The sequence below is a fragment of the Gossypium hirsutum genome, chromosome D02 (assembly GCF_007990345.1).
Source record: "Gossypium hirsutum isolate 1008001.06 chromosome D02, Gossypium_hirsutum_v2.1, whole genome shotgun sequence".
Classification (NCBI taxonomy): Eukaryota; Viridiplantae; Streptophyta; class Magnoliopsida; order Malvales; family Malvaceae; genus Gossypium; species Gossypium hirsutum.
This window is the reverse complement of record NC_053438.1, coordinates 56,090,046-56,101,510: the sequence shown is the minus strand read 5'-3', so window position 1 is coordinate 56,101,510 and position 11,465 is coordinate 56,090,046. Positions and strand designations below refer to the sequence as shown.

Below are 11,465 nucleotides of genomic sequence, written 5' to 3'. Positions count from 1 at the left end.
GAACTTGTTCGTTGAAAGTTCGCGATTAATAACTTGTTCATTAAGAATTCGTGTCAAGGTGGAGATTGTTAGAATTAAGTGACCCGAATCCTTATTTAAATAAAATACATTGGTAAAATAAAATAAAAGTAAAATCCATATAGAACTACACTTCTTTTATTTTATTTTAGAATAAGGTTTTTTAAACCTTATTAAGCTTCATCTATTTGATATTTATTAGAATAAGGTATTTCAATCTTACTACACTCCTATTAGAATATGGTTTTACAAGTCTATAAATAGACATAGTCTGCTCCTCTTATAATCATTCGAATTCGACATAGTGAATTATTTTCTCCTCTGCCAGTGGTTTTTTCCCAAAAGGGTTTCTACGTAAAATCTGTGTGTTCTTTATTTTTGTCTCTCTTTTTCTCTGTGATACATCGTCATTACCGACGTTCTATTTTTAACAATATCATTGTAAAATTTGAGATGAAATTATGTCATAAGAGGTGGAGGTTAGAAAATGTTTATGTTTAAATTTTTATAGCTGCAAAGTTATTTTAATTTGACATTATAATATTTTGTATTTTGTTGTGGTATGATATATAAAATATATATTATCTAACCACAATGATTTATTAGTGACATGATTTTATTATTTGTTACGTTTGATAAATGTTTTATTTATACCTATTCATTTTATTCTTATATGAATAAATAAAATTTTATTTAAAATAAAATTTATATGATTATATGCCTCTGAAGAGCTAATATTGCATCAAACTGTAAAAAGCTCTTTAAGAGCGTATATTTTAGCTCCTTGTGATGCAAATTTTTGTAAAATATAATATTATTTTTTAGATCAAGAAGATATATGTTGAATAAAACTTTTATGTGTTTTACATTAAAACCATATATATAAATAACATGAGATACTCATGTATTTGTATTATATAAATTCCTAAAGGAATACATTATACTATATGATTGAAATATCTAGTGTGCTCCTGTAGTAGCAATATTGTGAAAATGACTTTAACAGTATTTTCGAATGATCTCATACCTTCTAGTGGCTAAGCAAAATAACAAGTTACTAATGAAAAACTATGAAATTCTTCTCACTAGTTTTGCTTCATTCCTTGAAGTGAATGTAATAGTACATAACAATTATGAAAAATGAAAATATAGAGATCATTATTGTTGTTGTAATTGAGGGTGTGATTGGAGACTAATCATGACAACATAAATAGATAGATTTTGATTTAAAATCCACGCATATTTTGTGATGGTGATTATGAAATAAAGAATCAATGGAGGCATATAGAAGTCTATTATCCTACTAGATTTATTGCATTCTCTGAAGTAAATGCAAATATAAAGAAAATAAAATATATAATCATGGACCACTAAAAGTGGGAACATAGTATAAATAAGAGAATAATGAGAGTTTTCAAGATAACTCTTCAAAGGGTAAAGATAACTTATGTTATCAATGTGATATGAAAGATTGTTGGCCACATGTGGCATATGTCCAAATATTTTGTTTCTGTTAATATTCTTTGAGGAATGATATAAGAATGTAGTAATAAATTCTATCATTATAGATAAAAAATATTTATCTTATTTAGTACTAAAACAAACAAATATTATTCCAATATTTGATACTACAAAATTAGCCGAAAGCTCTAGAAGAGCTAATATATTAATATATTGTGATGGTTAATCCATTGGTTTTAAAATATATTTATAATGGATCTTCTTTTGAAATTGTGAATGAGGAAAATATTATATTTCATATGAATCACTATTGCTATAAATATTTATTTTGAAATGATGAAAAAGAGAAGATTAGGTTATTAATTTATGTTTATTTTATAATATTTGTAATCTTTTGACATCATCTCCATTAAAGAGTTGGAAACAAAATATTTGACTGTAAAAGATCTATTTATGAGTAATAAAATATGATAATTCTATTTAAAACTCGTTATGGATGGATGCACCTGAAGTTGTAAATTTTTTTTTAGATATTTGAAGATTTTGGTATATTCCCTAAAATGAATATTACGTATAATTATTTTAAAAATTATATTTATTTTGTTGACTTAGTAATATTATAATATTCACATTGATTTAGACATTTCTAGTAGTAAATGTCACAATAACACTTATATGTGAATACAAAGTAAAAGGAATGATAATAAAATTATTAATTTGTTACAATTTAGTACAATTGAAACACATGTCACTAATGTGACAATCCACTGTATGTCACCTAACTTTTCCATCTATTTTGAGATAATTTGGCAAGTAATGTATGCTTAAAAGAGAAAAATTAAATAAAGAGTTAAATAATTTTTTTGAAAAAGTTGGAGGGCTAGAGTAGTGATTATGCCAAAAAAATTAGCTTAGAAAGTAAGGGAAATGTTGCAGCCAGAAATTGATTCAATTCTCTATAGTTGAGCAGTATTAAGCTACCGCACTTACACATGAATCAAGCAAATTCAATTACAAGCAGATTTTTCCGTTTTTATTGGATATATATCAAACCTATAAGTAAAATTTAACTATTTCATAAGATAGAATGAGATGACCAGTCTCACGGGTATGCCGAAAGGAAGAAGTAACTCCTTTCAACCCAACTCCGACCGCTGACCCCTACTACCTCAAATTACACTTAAAATTCTAAGCAAGGCACCTTTCTAGAACTCATCTTTTGACCCTCTTTGCCATTTTTATTCTGATTGTAACTTCGATTTAAGTTTGATAAAGTCATTTTATAGAGGCCTGTTTGAAGTAGGATAAAAAAGTAACGGTAAGATTGTTGTTCATTACATTTTGGGGCTAAATTAAGGCCAGGACAAAGGATGTAAATGAGATAACGGTGTTCACAAGTTACTCATGTTCAACTCAAAAATAATTCGAATTTGATTTGGTAATAATTAAGCCAAGCCCAAACTTGAGTTATCAAACAAACTGAATTCCAACTTAATAATACTTAACTTGAAAACCTAACGAGTCTCGTCAAACTTTTCATATTATTAAATTATATTATTATCCTGAATATATATTATTAACCATAAACTTAATTATTGAGTCGAGTTCGAGTTCAAAAATAAAAATTGATGAACAAACTTAATCAAAGCTCGACAGTTATTTCTATAGAACCAACAAAACCTTATAAAAACAATGCTTGCACACACATCAACATACATAATGCCAATGTGTGACTTACCGCATGAAAGGCATATGGTGATTTCCCCGTGTTTAGCCGTGATACAGAACTCGATTGGAACCCAATCCTCCGATCCAAAGCAATTACCTAATGCCGCTTTATATAACTATGAGCTCCAAAGGTGACCGCGGGTGGTCCAAAAATGAGCACAAGCTCTGCTCTCTCTTACAGGCAAAATGTGGAACTGTATTCTTTTTCTTGATAATCCGACTGACACAGAGTATGAGATAGTTTCAACTCAACAAGGCCATGTTTGATATAGATTTTTCCAAACAAAACTTAAAAGAAAAACAACATGAAAAGTTTCCCATAACCAATTAAAACCACATTTGGGTTATAAACATTGAAAAGGGAGACATTGAAGAAACGAGGAATTCATGTAATGGCGTTTGGAGGCGGGAATGCGGTGAAAAGCATCTCTGATGGGGAAGTCGAAAGATGGGAAATTGGTATAAGAAAACCAAATATCCCATCCCAACGACTAAAACCAACCAAAAAAATCAAAAAACACAAACCCCGTACCATGATGCCATGGATAAAGGGTCTGGTGTGCAGGGCTAATTGGAAGGCAGGGCAGCCTGTAGAGAACCCACCGGTATTTTAAGAGCCACGAAAATACTGCTCTCCCCTATTTGTCTCACCCCTTTCTCCCCTCCCAACCCTAAAAACTAGGCCGAAGAAACACTGTTGGAACTGGAAAAAGAAAAGAAAATAGAACATTTTGATGATTGAATTGAAGGCCTAATTCCTAACCTAATTTTTGCAGATTTGACGATAGCAAAGCGGCTGAATGGTAAGAACCCTACAATTTATTCATAGAGCAATTGATCACGTGAAGCTCACGTGGCTTAATATATCTTATTCTGTTGTCCATTGGCCAGCCCGGGTCAAATAAAAAGTTTAGGCCCGACCCGGTTCGACTGCATTAAAAGTTTTTATATAAAAATAAATTTAAAAATATAATACATCAAATACACTAAAATCATTAAAATAAATGTTTCTCAACAAATGAAAAAGATTAAATATATATAATTAAATAATACTAAGTAAGTGCAACTTAACAAATAAATACTACTAAAATAGTAGCAAAATTAATAATAAAACAAGAATTATACAATATCCAAACAATAACAATAACATAGTAGCAATATAATAACGAAATGATAGCAAAATAATGAAAAAAAGTAAACATGCCTTATTTTTTTTGCAAATTCGAGTAGTGCCAAGCCCGGGCCTAGCTCGTTTAGAAAACATGCCTTATTTTTTTTGTCTAAGCTTATTTTTAATGCCTATATTTTTGCCCAAACCCTCCCACTTTTCAGGTGAGCCTTCGGGCCAAGTTGGGTGGCCCAACCCATGGACAAGTCTATCCTCGTTTTGTGTCATATTTCTTTTTATTTTGGGAAAAAACCTCTCCAGTCCTCCTTAATTTTTGCATTGAGCATACTAGTCTCTTTCAGAAAAAAATAATTGTCACTGTCAATTTTAAAAAAGACAATTAATAAGGGTATAATAACAATTTTTTTTATCACCATAATAATAATTTTAGTCTTTAATATTTACATATTTTATTGATTTGATCATGATTCTAAAAAAATTAACAATCTAAAGCTCAATATTTACACATTCTATTAATTTGATCCTAATTCTAAACAATTATCTAAAAATAAAATTATAAAAATTTAAAATATATAAATTTAAAAATTCTCGAAATTAAAAATATACAATTAAAATATATGAATATTGTATTGAATTGGTATTATATTTAATGTTAAATATAACTAATTAGTAAACTAGATTTATGTGAATCTCTTAGTTGAGTCAATGTTACGAGTCAATCGAGTATCAATTTAATTGAGAAATTTTACTAAAATACCCTCACTTTTATAAAGTACAAGCTATTTTTATTATTTCATGTTTTTTAGTAAAATAATACTATAATAAAATTTAAACTTGGGTCACAATCACATGAACTTTAAACTTTTATCTTAACCATCTTAACAGAGGCCACATTTAATTTTAAAATAAAATTTTTATAAATATATATTTTACGTATTTTTTCCCGTGTGACATAGAATTAGTATTATTTATTATGTTAAAAGCAATATTCTTTAAATATAAAATTTATTTTTCCCTAAAAGAATATAGTTTTTTATTTCATTATTTTATTATTAAATATAATTAATAAATGGCTTAATATTTGATAAGTTATTAATGTATAAGTCTTATGCACCATCAACTAATAATAAAATAGCACATCATCATTGCTATAAAATAAAAAACATTGAAGGACTTGAAAATAAATATTATTAACTTTATTAAATATAATTAAATATTAATTATAGTTATTTTTTATTTTTCATTTTAGGTTTGAATTTTGAATTTTAAATTTTAGGGTTTGGTTTTTTATTTTGGATTATGGATTTGAGATTTTAAATTTTTAGTTTCAGATTTTTTTTGGTATATATTTATGTTTAACAGTTATAAATAGTATTTATTTTTCTTAAAAATAAAATTATTTCTATTTATCTTTAAACCCTTCAATATTTGTTTTCTTAAAATGATAACGTTTCATTTTATTGTCAACTGATGGTGTATGAGACCTATGCACCGACGGTGCATCAAAAATTCTGTCTTAATAAATTACAATAAAAATTATTTTTAAAATATAAAAATATAATATTTAAAAGATTAAAAACTTATTTTTCTCTCTTTGACCCATGAATCTCCTTTTCTATCTTTCAACTTTCTCCATCTATGGTGTTCCGAAAGCTTGAAATGAAGTTTAAGTTTCATTTGGTGACTTACTTTGATCGAAATATTAACGGTAAGTGGTTCCTTCAAATTTCCTTTGACGATGTCAGATTTCACTTAGGAATTGAAAGACCTTTTCAAAAGAAGTTTGAAAGAATTTTTATTTGAAAAAGCTTTTGGTCGAACAAATAATTTAGTTTATAACTATTTAAAACAGTTTTGTTCTATTTTATGTTAGAACAAAAGTTGGGAAAGAACTGGAAAATTTATGTAATAAATCCAAAACGTAAGCAAAAAAAGATTAGGATATCCTTTCTAAGCATATCAAACTTCTTTTATCTCTTCTCTAAGTTATACAAGTAAATGATGATGATGATTTTAGAATGTTGGCTACGAAATATCTCCAAATTTGTTACTTTAGTGAGATTTAATAAAAAATCAAACATGACAACTTAAAGGTTTTGACTGCTTCAAATTAATTTGTTCCGACTATTGTTTGAACATGAAATAGGACAAGTAGTACAAGCAATCAAAGATTTTATCTCAAGGAATCTGGAGCTCATCAAACATAAGCTTCAAGCAAGATTCATTTTTCTACTGATTTGGCCCTAAAAACATGATCTTTTAACGTTAATAATTTCCACCTTAAAGAACTTTGATCGGAACATACACTATTTTAACATTAATTCAAATTATCCATGAAATAGCAAGAGATAGTCATGTTCCTCAGCTTTTAACATTAACTCAAACTGTCCATGAGATAGCAAGAGATAGTCATGTTCGTTGGAACAATCAAAAGTTACAAGGCTACTTAAACCACGTTTGAGAATGGAACAAATGAAGGTTAGATATTACTTGACCCAAATATCCTCGTGAATTACGAGAGAGAGAAAAAAAAGACCTTGAGGTTAAAATGAAATGAAAATTTGAAGACTTACAAATCAAGAACAAGAACCAGTAAAAAATTGTTGAACTTGACACAAGGGATAAGTGTGTAGTGAAGATGGATGATTTATCCTGTTTAGTACAGGTCAGAAAGTCTGACTGTATTAAGGAGAGAGAGACTTGAAATTGGAAGAAAAAATGAGGGTCATCGGTTGCTTTTGATAAAAAGATATTAATGTTATGGCAACAACAAATGCTTGTTTTTGTTGATTTAAAACTAAATAAGGCAGATGATGGTCAGAGTTGGAATCCCTCTTACAAGCAAACAGCACCACCACATTATTTCAAAGAGTGCTGCGCAGTGCTTACAGAATTAAAGACAAGAAAGTTAATATTAAATCCATGACACATTACACACATTTTGTTTCATCAAATAACATGCAAACAGATGATAAAATGTGCTGATGATGTTCTTATGAAGGAATGCGGACACCATGCATGCATGCATTTGCCACTTCATGCTTTTGCTTCTATTTTCCTTTATGTATCATAGTCATGGTAGCCATCCCGTCATGTAATTATTCACACTCGGGCCCCCGGTGACCGCCGATATCGTATCGGGCTGATATCTGTAGTTCAACAAATCAAACCGATTAAGAATTCGTCTTGTAGTTATGTTATTTAAATTCGTTGTTAGTGTTGGATATAGGTATGTAGTACCCGATTTGTAACGTTGGCTCGCAGTCCAATGGATGGAAGAAGACATCACCCTGAGGCTGATGGGTTGGTTGTCGGCCGTAGCCGACGTCATCGGCATTTGGATTCAGCTGGAGTGAATGTACTTGGTAGCCTTCCATCAACTGCAAAAAACCACCGTTTCTCAACTCATTAAATATGTTAATTTTGTTGGTAATTTCCCTTGTTGAATGAAATTGTAACCTTAAAGATGTAAAAAGAAACCTACCCTTTGTTTTAGGTTCTTATTAGCTTCATTAAGTAGATGTTCCTGCATTAAAGAGAGTGAAAAATAGTTGCGTTGGTGGAAGAGACAACAACAAATTAATGGCTTTCAAATTATATAAGATGATGGGATACCTTTCGTTGCAGATCAGTGAGCTGATCAAGCATGTATTGGGTCTACAACAGAAATAGTCAAATCAGATCAATAATTCAATTTTTCATTGATTAGTGAATGCAGTTTCTGTTATGAAATGAGCATTGAAAGTAGAGGAGAATGGAGTGAAAGTACCCGCGTTGATCTTATCAGCTTTAATGAAGAATCAAGCTGCCTCTCAAGTGACTCAAGCTCTTTGCTGCTCAAAGGCCCCAGATCTTCTCCAAGTAAATTCCTAACCAAATATATCAACAATATATTTTCATCTTCAATCATGTATCATATATTTAATGATTACCAACAATTTGGGCCATTTCAAAGGTTGCTCACTCACCTTTGGGACCTTTGTAAGGCTTCATAACGTGCTTTAAGCTTCAGATATTCCTGCTGGCTGCTTAGCTCCTACAGATACATCATGAAATTTGCATTTATTCCCACAAAATTACACATTTGCAGCCAAGTTTAGCATTGATAGACAGGTTAATTACTATGTATTACTTCATTGTTTCAATCATCATCTAGCTGAAAAATGTAAGCCAAATACATATACGCTAAAACAAATTGAGGGACACCAAAATAATGGCTAATCTTAAGAAACAAGCAACAAGCAACAAAACCAAGCCAAAACTCAAAGGTAAAATGTTGTATTAGGTAAGAAACCTTAGTAGGGAGATCAAGTAATATGCTTTATAAATATAAAGTAGGTAGAATTATGAGAAAGATGCAATGTTATGGATCTCTATGGGAGAGATGAGCTTTGTAGAGATATGAGGAATAGTTTGGTGACACACTGGATTAATGAGCTAACATGTATTCCATGTAGGGAGCATAGAAACTCCAAAGAAGAAAAAACCAAGGCAGTGTTTTCAAATCTCAGTTGGCAGAGATGAGTAGCATATTACCAGAGCCTCCCTAGTTGAAACATTTGTCTCTGGTGCTCCATGGCTGCACTTCTGGTACCTCTCCAATGTTTTCATCATGCTATATATATATATATATATCAAGGTAAATGACTAAATGTTAGTTCAAGGATACAACACATTCATAAACACAATATTCAAATGGTTGAAATTGGGGCTGTATGTTGAAAAGATAAATCCAAAAACAAGTATCAAAGTTCAATTAAAAAAGATGGGAAAAAAAAGTAATAAAAGTTCAAAAATCAGCCATTGAGGATCATCATTTAACAACAAACTGACAATAAAGATAAAAAGGATAATTTTTTTAAAAATAATAATAATAAAAAGAAGAAATCTTGCAATTTCCGAAAGGTACCAGAGAGAATATATCAATTAAAAAATGCTATTAAAAGAAAAATGCTCAATGTATCACAAAATTTTTTATTTTTAATTTTTAAAATTTTAAGAGGAAGTAATTAAAATGAAAGAATCTTTAATTAGTTTTTTTTCTTGGTACAATAAATTGGATGGTTTAATTATTCACCAAATGTTGGGAATTAGAACTTGTTCCTTATTATTTAATTCTTTTCAGACTTTATACCATTTTTCACCTAAAAAGAAAAAAAAATTACTGATCCAATGTTTCCAAAACACCTTACTTAAACTAAGCTTTTAATTAAACTTACAAATCATCAAATTATACTTGTAATGACGATGAAAAAGAGATTAATTAACACAGGCAGACTGTGTATTAATTAATTAATAAACGTAGTACTATTAATCACATAATAATCAATACATTTGCGTTAATTAATATTCTAGACCAGTGGAATTAAGACAAGCAGTGCTCATGCAAGTAGATCAATTGAAAGAATTAAAAAACATCAAATATTTCAGCCTTCTAAACGAAATTTAGATTTAAAAGCGGAAGTTGAAAACCCTAACATGGGGGGGGGGAGCAGCTTTGGGAAAATCAAAACCTTAGAAACTCAGAAGCATTGATGGAGATGTACCCTTTTAAGTGATCCATTGAAATAGATCCCAGACATGATAGAATCCATTGGAAACAAGGAAGTTGGTTTGTAAGAAAGAAAGCAAACATCTGAAAAAGTAGAAACGACAGGCTGAAATCTCTTGTTTGTCTTTACTGTTTTGATTTTGTTTTTGTAACATCTCAAACAGGTATCCTTGGGTTTTTTATCTGTTTTGTTTTAGAAAAATAAACCAGGTTGAAGTCTGCTTTTAAATATGGGATTAAGTTTGAAACTTTAAAATAAAACCCTAAGCTCAGATCGTGTAAATTTATGAGCTCATCGAAAGCTTTCTTTCTTTTTTTTCTTTTTTTTTCCTTTTATCTAAATAAGCTTTTGTTTGTTTATATGAGAAATTAATATACATGATCTATAATGATTTAAGAGGAAAAAAACAGGATCTAATCAAAGCTTGAACGAGAGAAATTAAAGAAAGAAAAAAAGTATCCAAATCTAATCTGCAAGAGATCTTTCAGCTTCTTATGTTAAACATGAAAGACGTTAGATCGGAGATTTTAAAAACTAACTTGTAGGCAATATATATATATATATAAGGATGAAAGAGGGGAAAGGAAAGGGGTGATAAAACCAAAGAGATCAAAGAAGGAAGAGAAGAAATTAGAGTGGGAATATATATATACACAAGAGAGGGATGTTGGCTTTTGATGATTTAGAATTGCAGATCTAACATCAAGAAGAAGAGGAAAAACACACAGGCAAACGCCAATACATTCACCAAAACGGCAAAACTCAAACATAGCTTTATATTATAAATTTTCACTCTTTTCTCAAAATTTTCTCCCATAACTTGAATACCCCAAAATCACACCCAAAACAGCAAAAAAAAACCCTCCTCTTTGAACCCCTAAAGTCAGAAATCAAAGCAAGCAAAAAGAAAGAAGCGAGAGCTTGCTTTGTTTTACGACAAAAAAAACCCTTGTATAGTAGTAGTAGGAGGAGTAGTGTGTTGGTTTTGGGGTTTTGAAAGAGGGTACCAAAAAAGAAAAAAGGAGTAGTTAGTTTTGGTGATACCTTGAACTACTGCAAAACTCGTACAGTTTTCCCCTATTGGAGAAGATGATGAGAGCAACCTCTGCATCACAAAGAACGGAAAGCTCATAGGCTTTCTTCAAAAGCCCATTCCTTCTCTTAGCAAAAGTTACTTGCCTGTTAATCTTGTTCTCAATTCTCTTCAACTCAACCCTACCTCTCCCCATTCTTTTTTTTCCCCAATAAAAATATTATCTTTGCAATACCCCCAAACACACTCTCTTTAACACTTTTGTTCTTCTTCTTGCTTTTCTCTCTATTTATTCTGTCATGGATGATACGCTTTCGCTAACAACTTCATCCATCATGTAATCAGAATTAACCCCCCCGCCCCCCAACAAACAAAAAAAAACACTTAAACCTTTTGCTTTGTTTTACGCACTAAACAAAATGATAAGACAGCCTAAACAAAAAGGATTTTCCTTTAGGTATATTATATCTCCAAGGGACCTAATTTCTTTTGTACCTTTACTTAAGCTTCACCCATTTCCCGTTGGATCAACCCCATCCAACGG

The 11,465-nt window shown here is 30.2% G+C and overlaps 1 protein-coding gene across 3 annotated transcripts; it reads right to left on the bottom strand.

Moving 5' to 3' along the window:
* Positions 1-7,094: 7,094 nt before the first annotated feature.
* On the bottom strand, positions 7,095-11,117 carry LOC107909849 (agamous-like MADS-box protein AGL9 homolog). Of its 3 annotated transcripts, none has more exons than XM_041087880.1 (8): positions 9,850-10,834; positions 8,873-8,951; positions 8,305-8,372; positions 8,106-8,205; positions 7,952-7,993; positions 7,821-7,862; positions 7,577-7,716; positions 7,095-7,485 (listed from the first exon to the last, which is right to left on the bottom strand). In XM_041087880.1, exons 1-8 carry the CDS (start codon positions 9,969-9,971, stop codon positions 7,410-7,412), a joined length of 669 nt encoding a protein of 222 aa, XP_040943814.1. In that variant the 5' UTR covers positions 9,972-10,834; the 3' UTR covers positions 7,095-7,409. The 3 variants fall into 3 exon arrangements, with proteins under 3 accessions (XP_040943814.1, XP_040943815.1, NP_001313953.1); XM_041087881.1 differs by having other exon boundaries at positions 9,883-10,831; NM_001327024.1 differs by lacking the exon at positions 9,850-10,834 and adding an exon at positions 10,933-11,117 and having other exon boundaries at positions 7,410-7,485.
* Positions 11,118-11,465: the final 348 nt, after the last annotated feature.